This window comes from Garra rufa, chromosome 7 (assembly GCF_049309525.1).
Source record: "Garra rufa chromosome 7, GarRuf1.0, whole genome shotgun sequence".
NCBI classification, from domain to species: domain Eukaryota; kingdom Metazoa; phylum Chordata; class Actinopteri; order Cypriniformes; family Cyprinidae; genus Garra; species Garra rufa.
The window spans coordinates 9,211,333-9,231,313 of record NC_133367.1 but is presented as its reverse complement, the minus strand read 5'-3'; the positions used below and the strand labels follow the sequence as shown (position 1 = coordinate 9,231,313).

Genomic DNA, 19,981 nt, shown 5'->3' with positions numbered 1-19,981 from the left:
CAAACAGCCCCTACAGCACCACATGTTGTTCCAGAGGGTTTAAAACAAAAAATCCTCCTGGCTCGCCCAAAAACAAACTCCAGTATATTCACTTGTCAGACATGACTGGCACTTCAAACAGGACTGGCTTCTATGGTCAGATTAAACTAATAATGAGCTTTTTGGCAGCTAACCCTCCAGATGGTTTTGGTACAGACGGGGATAAAAAAAAAAAAAAAGTACCCCATGCCCACGGTTAAAAATACTGCTGGGTCTTTAATATTGTGGACCTATTTTACATCCGGAGGTCCTGGACATCTTGTTTAGATACATGGCTTCATGGATTCTATCAAATACCAGCAGATAAAAAATCAAAACGTGACTGCCTCTGTTAAAAATCTTATAATGGACCATGGTTGCATCTTCCGGTAGGACGATGATCCAAAACAAACATTAAAATTAACACAAAATTGTGTCACTGAGCACAGAATAAAGCTTCTACCATGGCCACCTCAGTTCCCTGACCTGAACCCAGTGGCGCCACCCTGGACCGACTCTTGGCCACCCCACTGGCCATTACAAATTTTAGTAGCATCAGTTATGCATTTCATCCCTAATGCACAGCCAGGCAGGCAAGCCGCTCTAGGCCTTCGATCGCACACAGTAGCCAGCCCTCTCCCCCATTGTGGTAAGCTTTAGTTTAGGCTATTGCGTGCGCATGATCGCGCAACTCTTCAAACTGCGCTGAAGGCACGTTGCTGCTGCCCGTCTGGCTCGGGCTGCACTTGTATTAAGCTTGTGTGTATTTTGATGAACATGCCGATTAAACATCCATGCTTTCTTGTTTAGTTTTAAACATTTGAAATTAATTTGCACCAGTTGATCCAAATCACCCATGGTTACTAGTCATCCAAAAATATTTTTCACGAGTTCGCTCTTACATACAATAAATGGCGTAAAAGTTAAGCGTGTTTGGCTGTCCGGGAGAGGGCTCCAAGCTCGGTAGTAATTCCCGAGCCCAGGGCACTCCCCCTGCCCAGGGAGAGGGGTCCGAGCTCGGCATTTGGCCCGAACCCAATAGCGCTCCCCCAAAGTGCAAATAACTGCAGGACAGCAGCCAGACAACCCCCCAAAAAAGCTTAACTTGGCTGGAGGGATGCTGGACGTTTAGAAATAGACAGAGTATGGGAGGAGTTTCTGCGGGCATTGTTAGGGTAGATAAAGAAGAAAGCATCTGCGGGAATGAAACTTGAGGCAGGTGGGAATTATGAATGGTGCTCTCGCGGGGGCAAGCATTGCTGTTGCGTGGGGGAAAAAGGCGGTGGCTGCAGCGGGGCTTTGCGTATAGGGAATAAACGGGGGCTTCAACAGGAGCCATGCGTTGCTGAGCGTTAGAGGAAAAGCGGGGGTGAGCACTGCTGTGCGTAAGGGGAATAAGCGGGGGGCTCCAGCAGGGGCGCGCATTACTGCGCGTAGGGAAATAAGCGGGGGCTTCAACAGGAGCCATGCGTTGCTGTGCGTATGGGAAATAAGCGGGGGCTCTAGCGGGGGCACGCATAGCTGCGCATATGGGGGATAAGCGGGTGCTTCAACAGGAGCCATCGTTGCTGCGCATTAGGGGAAAAAAGCAGGGGCTTCGGCGGGGGCGTGCATTGCTGCGCATATGGGGGTTAAGCGGGGGCTCCAGCGGGGGCGTGCATGCTGCTCATATTGGAAATAAGCTGGGGCTTCAACGAAAGCAAGATATCCCATGGAAATGGGATGCAGAGGGGATGGTTGAAGCTGGCTAGAGATGGCGTGGACGGGGTTGGGCTGGCGCTAAAACGGGTTGGCCAATTAGGGTTTGATGGGTTTCCTTGATGAAAGCGCGATCTGATCGGATGTAGCTTTTGAAAACTTCTGATGACCACCGGCCGAGCGCTTGGATCTGCTGTTGGGAGAGACCTTTTTGCTGCGCCTATGCAGAATGAATGGCTGGAGAAATTGTCAGCTGGGGTGCCAGAGAGAAGCAAGATGGATTTAAGGTGCTTTTGGAACCAGAAGCGTGTGGCGGGGCGGTTGGAGTCATCTGTAAAGAGAGGGTCGGAGGGGAGTCTGGATTGGGATTTCCTGAGCTGAAGGAAAGCTAGGAGGGTTTGGAAAGGTTGGAGGGGTGATTGAAGGTTAAATATATATATATGAAATGGCCTTTCTTAGTTTGGTCTCTCTTACTTTGCTTTATGAAGTAAGAGATGGTTTCACCGTCTAGAACTGCTAGATCGGAGATGGCAGGGTGGATGGCTGGGTTGAAGCCAGATGTAATGGCGAGCTCAGAGCATCTGAGGAAACCTAAAAAAGCCAGGATAAACATTGCGTCTAATGTGTGGGCGGTATGGATGGAATGGTAACCTTTACGGAGGGTGGAGATGCATTTGGTCAGTATCTTTAGGGTGATGGGTCGTCTGGGGTCTGGGCGGCTGGGCTGGGTCTTTTATATGCCTTTAATGAGGAGGGATGTCTGAGAATTGGTTATATGGGGTGAAGGCGAGCCATATAACAGTTTGTGGAAGAACTGGACTCCGCTTAGGTATCCTTTAATAGAACTGGCTGTAAAAGAACGATAAGCCGTTCCACTGTTTAAGAAAGGAAATGGATAGAATGGATAACAGCTCGCGTTTTGAACAGCTAGAGTTGGTTAACAGAGTGGAGGCTACCAGAATCGTCCTGTCAATTTTTTCTTTGGGTAGGGAAGCCAGGAATTTTTGGGAATCTAAATTGATGCCCAAAAATTCGATGGAAGTGCTAGGACCCTCGGTTTTGTCTAGGGCGAGGGGAATCCTGAGCTCTGAGATAAGCTTTTGAGTAGTCAAGCGGTGTGCAGCTGGGATGGAGTCTGGGGATGAGATGATTAAGAAATCGTCTAAAAGATGGATCAGATAGGGTAAGTTGTAAAGTTGGAGAGGATCCAGCAAATTGCCTCTGACAGCGTGTCGAAGATTTTAGGACTGCTTTTGCAACCGAACGTGAGCCGGAAAGCGAAGTAGAACTCATTCTCCCAGCGGATGCCAAATAAGTGGCAGAAATCTGGGTGGATGGGCATTACTTTGAAGGCGGAAGTAATATCGACTTTGGCCAACCAAGCGCCGCGACCTGCCTTTTTAATCGGGGTGGTGGCTTGGTCGACGTCGTGATAGTGGAGAGAAAACTCTTCGAGCGGAATGAGGCTGTTACTGCAAGGGAATGGGGAATTATGCGGGGATGAGAGATCGATTATGAGGCGTTTTTTTGCTTGAGAAATTTTTGGTATGAATGAAGGAAAATCTGTATGAAGGAAATACAAAATAAATCACAAGAATAATCTGCGTTTTTCTTGTAATCAAGAACATTTATTTTGACAAAATTAATTAATACCGAATAATGTTTGACAGTGAACCTCTCCATCGCATGGCCACATATGATCACTGGTTTCAGTCGCAAATTTTGAATATTGAACATGCGGGTCGGGTACAATATTTTCTCTCTTTTTTTGCAGTCCGAGTTGCGGGCGGGTTAGTTGAAAACGTCGGTCAGGTCCGGGTTGTTTGTACATTGACCCACGCATCACTGATTTGCACTTTAAATAAACATTGCAGTTGAATTGCAAAGCAACTTTTTTTCTGTTTTGCTCTGTACAGAGAATAGTAATACTGAAGTTTTAAAGCCTATAACTTTATATTCTACCCAAAATAACAGTAAAGCAAAAAATTGTCTTTAATTTGATTTAGGCATGCACATTTTTTTTGTATTGTGCCACCCTAACATTTCTACTGGCCTCTTTCGGCCACCCTATGAAAAAAATCCTGGAGGCGCCACTGCCTGAACCCTGTAGAGAAACTGAAGAGAAGAAGCACCAACATGAAGCTGGGAAAAGAGAGATTCTGGAGAATCTAGAGAGATTCTGTTTGAAGGAATGGTCTCTGATCTCTTGTCAGGTGTTCTCTAAACTCAATAGACATTGTTGGAGAAAACTCAAGAACTGTTATCTTGGGAAAAGGATGTTGAAATAATTGGGTGCCAAAAATAGTGGCCAATGTTAACTAGAGAAAAACATTTATTTCATAATGAAATTTCAGCCCCACAGTTTGTTGTTTTACTTCAATGACAGGTTAGAATTTTGTGAAATATTTGAATGAAAGATCAAAAGGATTCATTATGCAGATTTATTTTCACATCCACCTTTGCTCATATTTACCAAGGGTGCCAATATTAGTGGAGGGCACTGTATATATACAGTACTGTACAAAAGTTTTATGCCACTAGTATTTTCACCAGATAAAAAAATGGTTTTAAGTCTTTAAGTATTTTTTTTATCTTTTGCTGTAGTGTGTCAGTAGGAAATATCAGTTGTCATTTCCAAATATTAATTTTGCCATTAATTGTAATAATCCAGTGAGATTGTTGTTAACACAAGGAGTCTGACAACAGCCAGTGCTCTACACAGAGATCTGATCTCATCATCATCAGTCCGTCTGGAATGACATGAAGAAACAAACTGAGACAGACTAAATCCAGAAGAACTGTGGCAACATCTCCAAGATGCTTCAATAAACCTGTTTGCAAAGCTACCTGAAAAACTATCAGCAAATGTACCTAGGGCAAAAGCTGTTTTAAACACAAAGGAAGTTCACACCAAATGTTGATTTAATTTAGATAATTGAAGTTAATTGATTAATAAAATCTATTTATGACATTATTTTTGACAGCATCCTCATTTTACAGCATTTTTACCCAAGAGGCTAAAATGTTTTGCAGATAGGTTTCTTGAAGCATCTTGGATACATTGCCACAGTTCTTCTGGATTTATTCTGTCTCAGTTTGTTGTGCTTCTTAATGTCATTCCAGACGGACTGATGATGATGATGAGATCTGATCTCTGTGTGGAGCACTGGCTGTTGTCAGACTCTTTGTGCAAACAAAAATCTCACTGGATTATTACAATTAATGGCAACATGAATGTTAACTGTAATGAAATCTGATATTTCCGAATGACACACTACAGCAAAAGATAGAAATTACTGACTTTAAACCATTTTATCTGGTGAAAATTCTAGTGGCCTAAAATCTTTTTAATTTAATCATTAATCATTAATCATAATCATTAATCATTTAATAAAAGATTTAGTGAAGTATACCATTAGGCCAGTATAAGTCTAATTGTCAGAATCATCATCATCTCTTGTCATTTGTTAGACTGTTTTTTTTTTTTTTTTTTTTTTTTTTTTTTTTACTTCTGTTTCACAGCAAAGATGTCAAGAGCCCAGTGGTCCTAATCTAAACAGTAAACTTTAATCTGACTGTAACGGCAGATGATTTGCTTTAGTGCTGCACTGACCAGCAATCAGTAAACATGATTACATTCAGCAGTCATATGTTTATCTGACTTTGCCACTTATCTTTAATTTACACAGAATCAAACTGTGACAGTATAGTTTTTCTCTTTTAAATAATTGTAGAATTTCCATTTCTCTGTGTGTGGAACTAATAATCATTCTTTTGCAATCTAACATACATCCAAACATTTTGTGAAAAAAAAAAAACATTATTTGGTAGGGAACAAAAGTGCAACAATAAATCTGGTAAAATGTTACACATTGCTATTTGCATTGTGGTTATAAAAGGCATTTATGAAAAACAATATAATTCTGCATAAATATATACTATACAATTTTTTATAAAAATTAGGCATCAACATCTGATAGATAGACAGTGCAGCACTAAACATTCAAAGTATTTGCATCCGGTGCACAAAAAGATGTCCCTAATTTAAAACTTTATGCAATTTTTCATTACCTGTTATATTTTAATACTTCACATTACAGTGGCTTTTAGTGATGCTGCAAAAAACTACTCCAACACAAATATGGAAATATTCAAAAGTACAATAACAGTACTATTAACAGTAATGGAAGATTGATAAAGCAGCAATACTCACATCAGTGTGTTGAGTTGACAGTGTTTATCCTCCAGTAGAGCAGAGATCTGATTCACTCCTGCATCTCCTAGTTTATGTTTACTCAGACTCAGCTCTCTCAGGAGTAACGGGTTTTTACCCACAATTCCAGTCACATACTGACAGCCTTCATCTGCAGCAGGACCCAAAAACCTGCAGAAGAGAAGATGAAGCAAGCAAGATCAGTTTAGTTCTGATTTAAAGGTCCATTGCATTACAAAAATCATTACCAAAATAAATGTTTTTCTAAAATGAGATCTAGTAATTTTAAAACATTTCTTTAAACATTTAAATACACAAATACATAAATATGTGAAAACAAAGTCTAATAGTCACAGTTATTGGAAACTAGAGGAACCCTCAGTCCTAAAGCAAACTCAGGAGAACAGAAATGTCCTACAGAGCAGAAGAGCAAAACCTCACTAGATCATGATTTTCAGTTTACAAATACAGAGTGTGCAATTAAAAGCCTCAAGATCCTTCAGAAGGAGTGAGACACATCAGCACAGAGAAAACTGTGAAACTGAATGTTTTTGCACCAAGGGTCTGTGAGTAACCCATTTTTTTATTCTCTGTATGTATGTGCTGTACATGTGGCAGAATTGACAATAAAGCAGACATCTGATATGATCATTCTGATGCAACAAATTGTCCAGATTATTGTATAGCTAAAAAATGAAATTTATTCATGTAAGATTATTTGATCAGGTCTCACCTCAGTGTGTTGAGTTGACAGTTTGGATCCTGTAGTAAATGATTGAGCTCCTTCACTCCTGATTGTCCAGGATCATTTCCTGTGAGATCCATCTCTATCAGGTGTGAAGGGTTTGATCTCAGAGTTGAAGCCAGAACTTTATAACCTTCTTCAGTGATACTGCAGTTCGAAAGCCTAGAACCAGAATGAAAATGTCACATTCAGATGATTAATCAGTTATTCTAGAAATGACCTAAACTATAAAAATCACTAAACACAATTATATTTTATTCCACATTCAAATGAAATGAAGCTAGCGCAAGTTCTGCCAGGAAGACTCAATCGTTCGCGTCACTTATTACCTCCTCATCTCCCAATCATATCATTTACTGTAGCTTTAAAGGGTACACGCGCCAACCCGAGGCGGAGAGAGCCGAGCGGCCGAGCATCGACACGAACCCGCGGTGCTCACCGATGCTGTCGCTCCCGTACCTCCTACCTCGAAGCCCAGCAAGCTCTCCAGTCTCGATCTAGGTAAAATCCTATTTTTCTACTGGTGGTGGTGTTTTGCCAAAGCGGTTGGCACTCTCACGAATTGTATGGCTAGCTACTAAAGCAAGATAGCCTGCTGGTTATACGTCCGTCAAACAGCTGTACACGCTATAGGTTCAAGTGGCTGCAGCTTATGCTGCCTTCATGCGCTATCGTAATTATGGTAAATACCAAAGCTATCAAGACGGCCCGTGGCCCATGTGTTCTATCAAAGATGGCCGTGGCCCATGCGTTCTATCAAAGATGGCCGTGGCCCATGCGTTCTATCAAAAGATGGCCTGTGTATTCTATCATGCGTTCTATCAAAAGATGGCTTGTGGCCCATGTGTTCTATCAAAAGATGGCCTGTGGCCCATGTGTTCTATCAAAAGATGGCCTGTGGCCCATGTGTTCTATCAAAAGATGGCCTGTGGCCCAAGCATTCTATCAAAAGATGGCATGTGGCCCATGTGTTCTATCAAAAGATGGCCTGTGGCCCATGTGTTCGATCAAAAGATGGCCTGTGGCCCATGTAGGACGGCCAGCGGCCACGCGTCCTATTAAAATATGGCCCGTGGCCCATTTGTTCTATCAAAAGATGGCCTGTGGCCCATGTGTTCTATCAAAAGATGGCCTGTGGCCCATGTGTTCTATCAAAAGATGGCCTGTGGCCCAAGCGTTCTATCAAAAGATGGCATGTGGCCCATGTGTTCTATCAAAAGATGGCCTGTGTATTCTATCATGCGTTCTATCAAAAGATGGCTTGTGGCCCATGTGTTCTATCAAAAGATGGCCTGTGGCCCATGTGTTCTATCAAAAGATGGCCTGTGGCCCATGTGTTCTATCAAAAGATGGCCTGTGGCCCAAGCGTTCTATCAAAAGAAGGCATGTGGCCCATGTGTTCTATCAAAAGATGGCCTGTGGCCCATGTGTTCTATCAAAAGATGGCCTGTGGCCCATGTAGGACGGCCAGCGGCCACGCGTCCTATTAAAATATGGCCCGTGGCCCATTTGTTCTATCAAAAGATGGCCTGTGGCCCATGTGTTCTATCAAAAGATGGCCTGTGGCCCATGTGTTCTATCAAAAGATGGCCTGTGGCCCAAGCGTTCTATCAAAAGATGGCCTGTGGCCCATGTGTTCTATCAAAAGATGGCCTGTGGCCAATGTAGGACAGCCAGCGGCCACGCGTCCTATTAAAATATGGCCCGTGGCCCATTTGTTCTATCAAAAGATGGCCTGTGGCCCTAGCCTGACAAGCCAGACCCACATAAATGTAGGGTCTGGGCACTCTCCATAGACAGCGCTAAACCGGAGGGGTGGGATAAACGGTTGTCTTTCAAACTCCCTCTCCACACAATAGGATAGCGCTACAACCAATCACAGCAATGAAGAAAGTGACGTAGTCAACTCCAAATACATCCTTCTTTTGTAAGAACGACCTCAGTGCAGTTTCTTGTTATTTTTTCAGAGAAAAGCTTAACTTCAAGTATTTCAGAGTGGCGGCCAAAGCAGATTCGAAAGAAAGTTGTTTGCTAGCAGCAGCCATCGCTCTCTCTCTCGCGCATATTTCACGGAACCAGAGAACATCTGACGGAACTTATGGTTGCAGGTCAGCCGTCATCATGTTAAACCCGCCCACCGACTCGTGATTGGCCCGGTCGATTTTGGATTTTTGGAAATCTCAAGTGAACGGAGAGTTACTAGACTGTCCTTGGAAGCAAATGTAATTTGCTGCCGCTAGGGGCGCGTCTAGATTCTAGGCTACTGTGGCCCAATATGTCTATCAAAAGATGGCCTGTGGCCCATGCGTTCTATCCAAAGATGGCCTGTGGCCCATGTGTTCTATCAAAAGATGGCCTGTGGCCATGCGTTCTATTAACCCCCTGGGGCCGACGGTCATGCCGGCGTGACCAACCTACTTTTTTTAAGATCAGTGCAAAAGACACTAAAAATACTTTGTCGGTTTCAGGCATACAAATTAGAGCTATACATCATTGGAAGCTGTTAAGTGTGTAGTTTTATTTGTGCACACTAACAAGAGCAAAAGTACGCTGTGCTTTTTTTATAGAATAAAGAAAACAAACAGTGTGATTTCTGTTTTCTCTGTCTCCGCGAACTGCTTTTAGAAATGCGTCACTTAAATCATTCAAACTCGGTGAATACTCAGCACACAAACAGAAGAGTGGTATCTACAGAAAGCTTGATATGTATGCTTTTAAACGAAGTAAGTTTTAGCGAAAACAAATATTCTGTAATAAAGTAATCCATATGAAACAAAAGGTATGTCCAGTCTATCCAGTTGCAACAGATTATATCTAATGAGATCACGCCCACGTGCGAAGAACGATTGATATTTAAATTAGCCATGTGCTACAAGCGCGGCAAGGAAACTCCCACATCACCGCAAACAAAGAAACACGTCTTTTCAAGTTCATCTTGGTTACCATTCGTTTCTGAAATGAAGATATGCTGTGAGGAATAAAATTTATATTTACCTCAATCATAACAAGGACGCGATGCGATGCAAACCCAGCAGGAGGAGACATTTACATGAGTAAGTCTTACTTTCATTTTCCTACTAGCTTTCGCTGTTATTTACTTTGACGAAACGTGTACACATTTTACTAGTTAGACTTATTCCAAACTATAATTCCTGACTATATACATAATGAAACATTATGAAGTACGTTTGATTGCATTGCATCTCTAACTATGCCAGGATATTTTTTATGTTTTAGAAAACGATGCGTTTATGACTGTAAGATGCATTTATGACAATATGTTTATGTAAGATGCAAGATCATATTCATTTATTTTATTGTATAACAGTAGGGTGTAAAAGTAATATGAGTGTTTACACTGAATGTATGTTTACATCACGTTTATTCGTAATATAGTGCTAAACAATCATTATTAGTTTCTCAGATATTACATGTCCTTTTTTACATTAGTACAAATGCTAGAATCTATATACTATATACCAGTTATTCCCCTGTAAAGGAAAGTGTGTCCAAACCTTTGGTTGTGTGTGTGTGTGTATTTATTTATTATAGATGCTCCTAATATGAATAGGCTCACAGATGTTTTGCTTTTGTTGTTTTTAGTGCTCAGAAACCTGCTCAACAGATGAATCTTGCTGTCCTTTCCTTGAGTCTCTTCAAACTGTTTTCCTCTGAGAGCGCTGTACAAACTTCAGATGATACAGATAAAAGTACAGTACAAATACAGATATTTAAAGTGCACACACTTTAATATCAGGTAAGATTTATTTGTTTTATTTGTTGAACTGAATTCAGAAAAAGTTTTCAGAAATGCCACAAAGTCTGTGCACATCTGTGTGGTTAGATGAGGGAGCTCAATATTGTGTCTTTGACCTTCATTATGTATGTTTTGATTATACTGTGTTGTAAATAAAATATAAATAATCTAAAAAAACGATTTTTTTTAATCTTCTCACATTGTTTCTTCTTCTGCTAGTCAAGTCAGTCATTGATGGGGCCATTAGGGAGGGCCCTTTTGTCTTTCAGGTGTGAATTGCTAAATATTCATGGGCCATTGCCACACCTATGAATAATCCCTTTCGATCACAAAACATGTTTTAGAAAATTTACATCAATATATTGTTTTTTCTGAACGAGTGAACGAGATGATTTTCACATCATTTGGTTGATAAAATTCTAGCCTACGACATCCAATTATCAAAAGTCTTGTAAATAAATGTCCTATATGTGCTTCATGGCCTTATTTCAGTGACTTCAAAACTTTATTTTTTCACTAACCACGCATAAACGTAGTTTTCTCAAAAACACAACCATGTACATTAATGTTGCTTACATATTATTGTAGCCCAATATGTGCTGATTACAATGTAATCAGACTTTAGCCATTAAAATGTTTTTAAGATACTGAAAAAACAACAAATGTCAGGGCATGTCAAACTTCTTCAGGGCCTCAAAACACCCTCAGGCCCCAGAGGGTTAAGCCCACCTATTTTTGGGGGTGACAGGCGCCCCCGCCTTCGTCTTCAGGCGGGACTCGCTGTTTCCGTACCCTCTGAATGCGAGTTACGAACAGGGCCTACACCAAAGAACCTGATTGCTTGCTAAGCTTCTACATAAACGTAATCGGTATAGTATAAATTCTCCCGAGTCTTTCTGGTAGAAATGAAGCTAGCCCAAGTTCTGCCAGGAAGACTCAATCGTTCGTGTCACTAATTACCTCCTCATCTCCCAATCATATCATTTACTGTATCTTTAAAGGGTAGCGCTTACCATGTCTGAGTTTGCAGATGCTGTCGCTCCAGCACCTCCATCCTCCTTACCTCCACCAAGATGGAATCTTTCCTCCAACTCCTCTACTCCACCAAGCTGGGTCATCCCTCTATTTACCACATCACTATCAATCAGGCTATCCCCTCCTTCGTGAATACTTAAGATTGTCTTTCCTCAATCCCCACCATCACCAGTTGGCCCCTTCCTGACTCCGCCGGGGGTGAGCGGCGCCCCCGCCTTCGTCTTCAGGCGGGACTCGCTGTTTCCGTACCCTCTGAATGCGAGTCACGAACGGGGCCTATGCCAAAGGACCTGATTGCTTGCTGAGCTTCTACATAAACGTAATCGGTATAGTATAAATTCTCCCGAATCTTTATGGTAGAACTAAAACTTACTTGTAAAACAAAACCTGACAAATGAATATTGAATTGAATTAAATTGTTAGATATCAATTCACTTTGAGTATATTGAATTAAATTAAATTGTTAGATATCAATTCACTTTGAGTATCTCAAGCTTACGGTCACTTTCAAGCTTTAACCTTCTGATGCTCCTCATTTGTGAGGTACACTTGTGGTCTTTATGGTCAAAAGTGACTGAACACCTGAAATGTATTTTTTTTCCAGTAAAGTCAATGTAATATATTTTTGTTCCGTATAGTACTGTGCAAACGTCTTATGTCACTAGTATTTTTACCAGATATAAATGGTTTAAAGTCAGTTATTTCTATCGTTTGCTGTAGTGTGTCAGTAGGAAATATCAGTTTACATTACAGTTAACATTCATGTTGCCATTAATTGTAATAATCCAGTGAGATTTTAGTTTGCACAAGGAGTCTGACAACAGCCAGTGCTCCACACAGAGATCTGATCTCATCATCATCAGTCCATCTGGAATGACAAGGAGGAACAGAACAAACTGAGACAGACTAAAGGCCTTTACACATTGAACACACACAATTGGCACAATGACGATTGTGAATTGAAGCAATAGATCCCTATGGGGCTATTCACACCAGACGCGATCATTTGCCGCATGAAAAAGTAAGGATTTTTTTTATTTGGTAGTTATTACAACAACTTGATGATGGTTTAAATGGATTTTAACCAAAAACAAAACAAACAAACAAACAAACAAACAAACAAAAAATTAATAATCACATTTTAAAATATAGTTTTATGCTAATTGTACATCTATTATATTTTAAAGGTCACATATTTTACACCTTTCTGGAGGTTTATTTTAGTTGATGTCGTTAAGAAAATAAATTTGCAGTATAAGTTCTGAAAACCATCTCAATATATTTTTACAGCTCCTCTCTTAGTAGCTCTGTCAAGATCAGACCGGTCTAATTAATTTTCATGAGCCTCTCTTCTGATTGGCCTGTTGTTTTCTGAGTGATGTACGGCTAGGTCAACCACAGTTAATTAGGGAAATGTATGCTGTAGCCTGCTGTGACTTAATTCTGTCAGGACCACTATCGTCAAAATGATAGACATTAGCATAGAATTTTGATTTGGCTGGGTAGTTCTGTTCTGTCACAACTCCCTTCCCATTCATGCAGCATGTCATGAATGAGCAGAGAGAGCAGCAATAATAACCCCCCAGGGTAAACGGAACAGAACAAGCAGATATCATTAATGTACTTAATGATATTTTAAATGTATCACATAGATTGAGATAAAAGGAGACTGATTCAAGTGGAATCAGTAAACCAGGTCCTGACTATTGCAAAAGGAGGAGTTGGGGATGGAGGAGGGTGTTTGCTCCTGAGCAAGCGAAAAAGCTACTGAATAATACTAAATGCAGCCTTATATAAAAATGCTGTGATAGGAGTAGCATTCCTATAGGTAGATGTGATCAGCTGAGAGTCAGCTGATGCGAGCTTGACTCACGTGACCTGCCAGAACTAACGCTAGAAGCTAATTTCTGTCAGGACCACTATCGTCAAAATTATAAACATTAGCATACAATTTTGATTTGGCGGGGTAGTTCTGTTCTGGCACAACTCCCTGCCCATTCATGCAGCATGTGATGAATGAGCAGGGAGAGCAGCAATGATAACCCCCCAAACCAAACGATAGGCCAGAACCTCCCCCAACCGCAACTGATGGCATCTCTGAAAGAACATGTCCTTCTGGATAACAGAGACTGAGAAAGTGGCCCTTTACAAAGAGGGTAGCAGCATACGTGTGCTCTTCAAGCAGCTACGAAGAGCATCCTAGGAATGTAGCAATGAAGAAGAGCTATTATTTTAAACAGCTAAGTACAGTACCTGAAAAAAATTGAAAATACCACTATCGTCAAAAACTTACAATTAGCATACATTTTTTAGGTTGGGGGTATGGTTCTGTTCTGATTACACCCTGCCCCATCCATGCAGCTTAGCATGGATAGGAGCAGGGAGTGCATAATAACCCCCCCAAAACAACCATAGGCTGAGTTTACAGCAAACACAGCATACTGCAGCCATAAAAGCAAGCAAAAAACTGGATCAGAGATTGTAGATTTAACATGGCCTAAAGCTTAATTTAAAACTATTACAGCATTCATTTAAAACTATTACAGCAAATAATGACTCAAATCAACTCAGTTACAGGTTTGACCTCCCATGACATTTGTGCTCAGTATGAGTTTTTTTTTTCTTAACAATGAGCTATGTTTGACAATAATGTAGCATATAGTAACTAGAATGAAATAAGCAAATTGCAAATTGGAATACCCTGAGAGCTTAAGCAAAGACAGGGGCAGCATGGCTTTGCAGAAGGAGCAGCAGCAAATGGGTGCTCATCTTTAATAGGCTGCTGAGAAGAGCAGCGTACCCCTTTAATGTAGTGCAGCATAGTCAATACCTAAAGTTAGGCAACAGGAATGTTTCCCTTATCCGCATAATCATTAGCATTAATTACATCCTTTGTAGCAAATCTGCATGAGAATCAAACATGTTCCACAGGCATGTAGCGAGTGTGGCAGAGTGAGCATTTCTAATTCATTTATAGGAAGTTGATCTTAAATGCTCGCATGGTGCATAACGGGATTGAAGCGACGTTGAGAGCGGCTGAGAGCGTCACAAAGGTTGGCATTTACGGTGGCCGAGAGAGCTCAACGCGCTGTAACTTAAGGAAACACATGCAAACAGACAAAAACGACAACAAATTAAGAAAACATCTTCATCAGTTTGACAACACAGGTGCTGCAAATCCTCACAACGCAACCAAACTCAGAAACACACTGCAAACTCAGAAACACACTGCAAACTCAGAAACGCGCTGCAAACACACAAAGGCGCTGTAAACACACGAACGCGCTGCAAACTCAGGAACGCGCTGCAAACTCAGGAACATGCTGCAAATTCAGAAAAGCACTGCAAATAGCACATAACACAACGGAAATGTTTCAGGGGGACCTCAAAAAGTGACAAACTCATCTGGGACCTGATTATTTGTTCCGTGGCTGTTGGTCAGAGCAGAGAAAAAAAAAATATTCTTCAATGTTCAATAATTCTTCTTTAATAAAAAATAAATAAATAAAAAAGGAGCAGATGCTTTATATTCATAAACAGAAATTTGCTAAATGCACACCAGTGATGCGCGGTCCCGAACCTGACCGACGTTTTCAACTAACCCACCCGCAACTCGGACCGCAAAAAAAAAAAAAAAAAGGAAATTGTACCCGACCCTCTTCCTGTCCTGCATGTTTAATATTTGCGACTGACACCAGCGATTATATGCGGTTATGCGGTGGAGATGCTTTCACTGTCAAACATCATTCGGCATTAATTAGGTAATTTTGTCAAAAGAAATGTTCAAGAAAAATGCAGATTGTTCTTGTTGTTGTTGTTGTTTGTCTTTCCTTTATACGGATTTTAATAGGTTCGTTTTCGAAGTACTCAGTAATTCTCCGATGTTAAATATGATCAAGAATTATTTTATTTCGATCTACAGTGTTAAAAAGTTAAGAAAAAGATTAGCCTATATCCCTAAATATATCTAGACTACAAGCTAATTCCTTTTTTCTTAAGTTTTAACTTTTTCTAAAAATTATCAAGAATATTAAATCAACTTAATAGGCTAGATTAACGAATTTTATACAAACATAACGAATGCACTTCAAAACTAAGTTTTCATATAGAAATTCAGGAATCACGAATATGAATATTATTATTATTTATTATTAATTATTATTAATAATATTGTTATATATATATATATATATATATATATATATATATATATATATGTTACGCACACAGACACACGGGACAGGTAAGTACAATTCAAGATGTTATTTATTTGCAGCAGAGCAGAAACAGTGAGGATAAGGGCCGATCCAGAGAGGTGAGTAGCGGAAGCACGGTGTAGAGTGAATAGCAGTACAGCAGATGATTAATCCGTCCTTTCTTTTGCAGGAGATGGATCGGGACGAGACTAGGATGAACACACACCGCAGACTGGACTGGAGACACAGGGAGCACAAGACTAGAACACAAGAGAGACAGGTAAGTACTTTCAGGTAAGTATAGATTGTGGCTTCGAAGGCGAGAGACACAATGAGTCCGTGTAGAGTTAACGTGCCCGGACAATGGTTGAACTGCGGTGTGTGCTTAAATAGGTTGTGAGGTGATTGGGTGCAGGTGGTGCTAATCAGTATTCTGGTGATTGTGATCGCTGGGTGTGGCTGGTGTTAGAGCCTGGCCAATCCGTGACACTACCCCCCTCCCCACGGCCCTCTCCTGGGGGCCGAACTCTCCGGCGTCGAGGTGGTCTACCCCTTCCTCGAGGTGCAGGATGGTTAGGGTGAGTAGCATGGAATTCATCAATGAGCGTGGGATCTAGGATGTCATCACGAGGTACCCATGATCTTTCTTCTGGTCCATATCCTTCCCAATCAACTAGGTATTCGAGACGACCACCACGACGCCGGGACATCAGGATTTCCTTGACCGAATAGATGGTGCCTTCTTCTACTGCCATCTCGGGAGGGGGTTCTTCTTGGCCAGGCTCTGTGGAGGGAAGCAGAGGATCGTGACAGGGTTTGAGAAGTGAAACATGAAAGGTTGGGTGAATCCTATACTGAGGTGGCAGTTGTAATTTGTAAGTGACTGGGTTGACCTGTTCCAGGATGGTAAAGGGACCAACAAATCTGGGACTGAGTTTCCTGGAGGGCAGGCGCAGGCGGATGTCCCTGGTGGAGAGCCAGACTTTTTGACCTGGAGTGAAGGTAGGACCTGGAATCCTCCGACGATCTGCGATGGTTTTAGCTCTGCGCACTGCCCTCTGAAGATGGTGATGGGCATTGTCCCAGACTCTCTCGCTCTCCCGGAACCAGTGGTCCACTGCGGGTACGTCTGAGGGTTCTCCGTCCCACGGGAACAGTGGTGGCTGATATCCTAACACACACTGGAAGGGTGTAAGTCCCGTGGACGGTTGCCGCAGGGAGTTCTGGGCGTACTCTGCCCAGCCCAGAAACTGGCTCCAGGAGTTCTGGTGACCGTGACAAAATGTCCGAAGGAACCGTCCCACCTCCTGGATTTTCCTCTCGGTTTGTCCGTTAGTTTGCGGATGATATCCGGACGAGAGGCTTACGGTCACACCTAGGAGTCGGAAGAAGGCCTTCCATACACGGGATATGAATTGTGGACCTCTGTCGGAAACGATATCTTCAGGGATTCCGTAGTACCTGAACACCTGGTTGAATAGACATTCGGCTGTCTCAAATGCGGTAGGGAGACCCTTCAATGGAATCAGGCGACAAGACTTGGAGAAGCGGTCGACGATGACCAAGATGCAGGTATTTCCATCAGAGGGTGGAAGATCGGTCATGAAATCCACTCCTAGGTGTGACCAGGGACGGTTCGGGACTGGCAAGGGATGGAGTTTCCCCGCAGGGAGGTGACGAGGACTCTTGGCCATGGCGCATTCCTTGCATCCCAACACATACCTCCTCACATCCCTTGCCATATTGGGCCACCAGAAACGATCGGACAACAGCGAGAGAGTGTTGTTGGCCCCTGGATGACCGGTACCTAGAGAGGTGTGAGTGGTATGGATGAGATCTACCCGCTGTGAGCGTGGAATGTATCTGCGTCCTGGAGGGCAGCCCGGCTGAGTCCTGGGTTCAGGAGTGGCAACTGCTGGAGGGGAGGTCCATTCTATGGGACTGACAATGATCTTGGAGGGAATGATGTTCGTAGGAGTGTCCGTGGTTTCCTCAGGTTCGAAGAGACGGGATAGGGCATCAGCACGTGCATTTTTGGATCCGGGGCGATATGAAATGGTGAATTGAAATCTGGTGAAAAAGAGGGCCCACCTGGCCTGACGAGGACATAATCTCTTGGCATCACGGAGGTATTGTAAGTTTTTATGGTCGGTGAGGACTTGAAAGGGGTGTTGAGCTCCCTCCAGCCAATGTCGCCACTCCTCTAAGGCGAGCTTGATGGCCAATAGTTCTCGGTTTCCGATGTCATAATTTTTCTCAGCCGGGCTGAGCTTCCTCGAGAAGTAAGCACATGGAAGGAGGCGTGCAGGGGTACCGTGATGCTGAGATAAAACAGCTCCGACTCCGGTGGTAGAGGCATCCACCTCAACGACGAAAGGGAGATCGGGGTCCGGATGAGTGAGAAGTGGAGCTTGAGTGAAGGCTTGCTTTAGTTTATTGAAGGCGGTAGATGCTTCGGTGGTCCAGACTAGACTTCGAGGATGACCTTTGAGGAGATTGGTGAGTGTACTGGTAATCTGACTGTAGTTCTTGATGAATCGGCGATAGAAATTTGCAAATCCCAGGAATCTCTGTAATTCTTTTACGGTTTTGGGTTCTGGCCAGGAGACAACTGCGTCCACCTTCCCCTCGTCCATGCGAACTCCGTGATGATCGATGATGTATCCGAGGAATTGTACAGAGGGTTGATGGAATGAACACTTCTCAGCTTTCAAGTAGAGATGATGTTCCCGCAGTCGTTGAAGGACCTCCGCAACGTGGTGGCGATGTTCGGCCTCGCTCCGGGAATAGATCAAGATATCATCTATGTACACTATGACTGACCGATGGAGGAATTCCCGGAGCACTTCATGCATGAAGTTTTGGAATACGGAGGGGGCGTTTACTAAACCGTAGCTCATAACCAAATATTCGTAATGGCCGGTAGGGGTCACAAATGCAGTCTTCCACTCATCCCCCTCTCGTATCCTTACCAGATTGTAGGCGCTGCGGAGGTCCAACTTAGTAAAGATGCGCGCTGATCGGAGTTGTTCCAGAGCCGCTGGGACGAGAGGAAGGGGATATTTAAACTTGACGGTGTACTTATTGAGAGCTCTGTAATCAATACATGGTCGTAAACCTCCATCCTTTTTGGAAACAAAGAAAAAACTAGATGCTGCTGGAGAAGTGGATGGCCGGATGTACCCCTGATCGAGTGCCTCCTTGATGTACTCCTCCATGGCTTTGGTCTCGGGAAGCGACAGCGGGTAGATCTTTCCTCTAGGTAACGGTGCATCGGGAACCAGGTCAATAGCACAGTCCCATGGCCGATGAGGGGGTAGCTGGGAAGCTCTCTTGGGGCAAAAGACATCGCTGAATTGTGAATAGATATCTGGAATCTTGACAGATAGATGGGCTGAAGGACTTTCGACTGACGTGATGTACACAGGGATGGATTTCTTGACAGGACGTGGAACTTCAAGACAGCATGTTTTGAAACAGTTTTCACCCCATTGCAATACTTCACCTGAGCCCCAAGAGAGGATGGGATCATGCTTCACCAGCCACGGGCGCCCTAGAATGATGTCGATGGTGGCTTCCTCCAGAACCAGTAGCTGGATCTTCTCTCTATGAAGTATGCCAATTTGAAGGTGAATTTCTTCTGTTTTCCGTTGTACTTGTTTGCGGGATAATGATTCTCCTGTTATAGAGTGTATTTTGTACTTGGTTGTCGTGGGACGAGTGCGTAGCTTGAGCTGGCGGCAGAGGGACCCCGAGATGAAATTGCCGGCTGACCCGGAGTCGAGGAGGGCTGTGGCAGACACAGAAAAGGAGGCAGTAAACAGTTGCACATTGGTGGTCAGAGGGTGTAAATTCTCAACTTCCGTTTGCAATACACTCACCCGGGTAACTGTTGGCCTGGAAGGACAGTTCGATCGTAGGTGTCCACTGACTCCACAGTATAGGCAGAGACCCCGGGTCAACCTCCTCTGCCGCTCAGCAGCTGATAATTTTCCGGACTCTAAGATCATGGGTTCTGGAGCTGGTTCTGGAGGAATCACTTTCTCTGACGGACGGATGAGTGCAGGCGTGGCAACGGTAATGTCTGGTCCACAAGCATTCATTCGGTCAGCACATCTGATGGATAACTGTATAAATTTCTCCAATCCCTCTCGATCATCGAAAGCAGCTAGTTGCATGCGTAGTTTCGGTTCTAAACCCAGCCGATAAGTAGTGATGAGAGACCGTTCGTTCCATCCACTGGCGGCTGCAAGGGTTCTGAATTTCAGTGAATATTCTTGTATGGACATAGTACCTTGTTTGAGATGATATAACTGGTC

The 19,981-nt window shown here is 42.9% G+C and overlaps 1 protein-coding gene across 1 annotated transcript in view; it reads right to left on the bottom strand.

The window, feature by feature from the left end:
* LOC141337909 (uncharacterized) overlaps positions 1-19,981 on the bottom strand; it is an 831,413-nt gene that overhangs the window by 94,630 nt on the left and 716,802 nt on the right. The window contains exons 24-25 of the mRNA XM_073843485.1: positions 6,663-6,836; positions 5,930-6,100 (exon numbers count right to left, since the gene is read on the bottom strand). Coding sequence (XP_073699586.1) covers positions 5,930-6,100; positions 6,663-6,836 — 345 coding nt within the window. The remainder of the gene's footprint in view (positions 1-5,929; positions 6,101-6,662; positions 6,837-19,981) is intronic.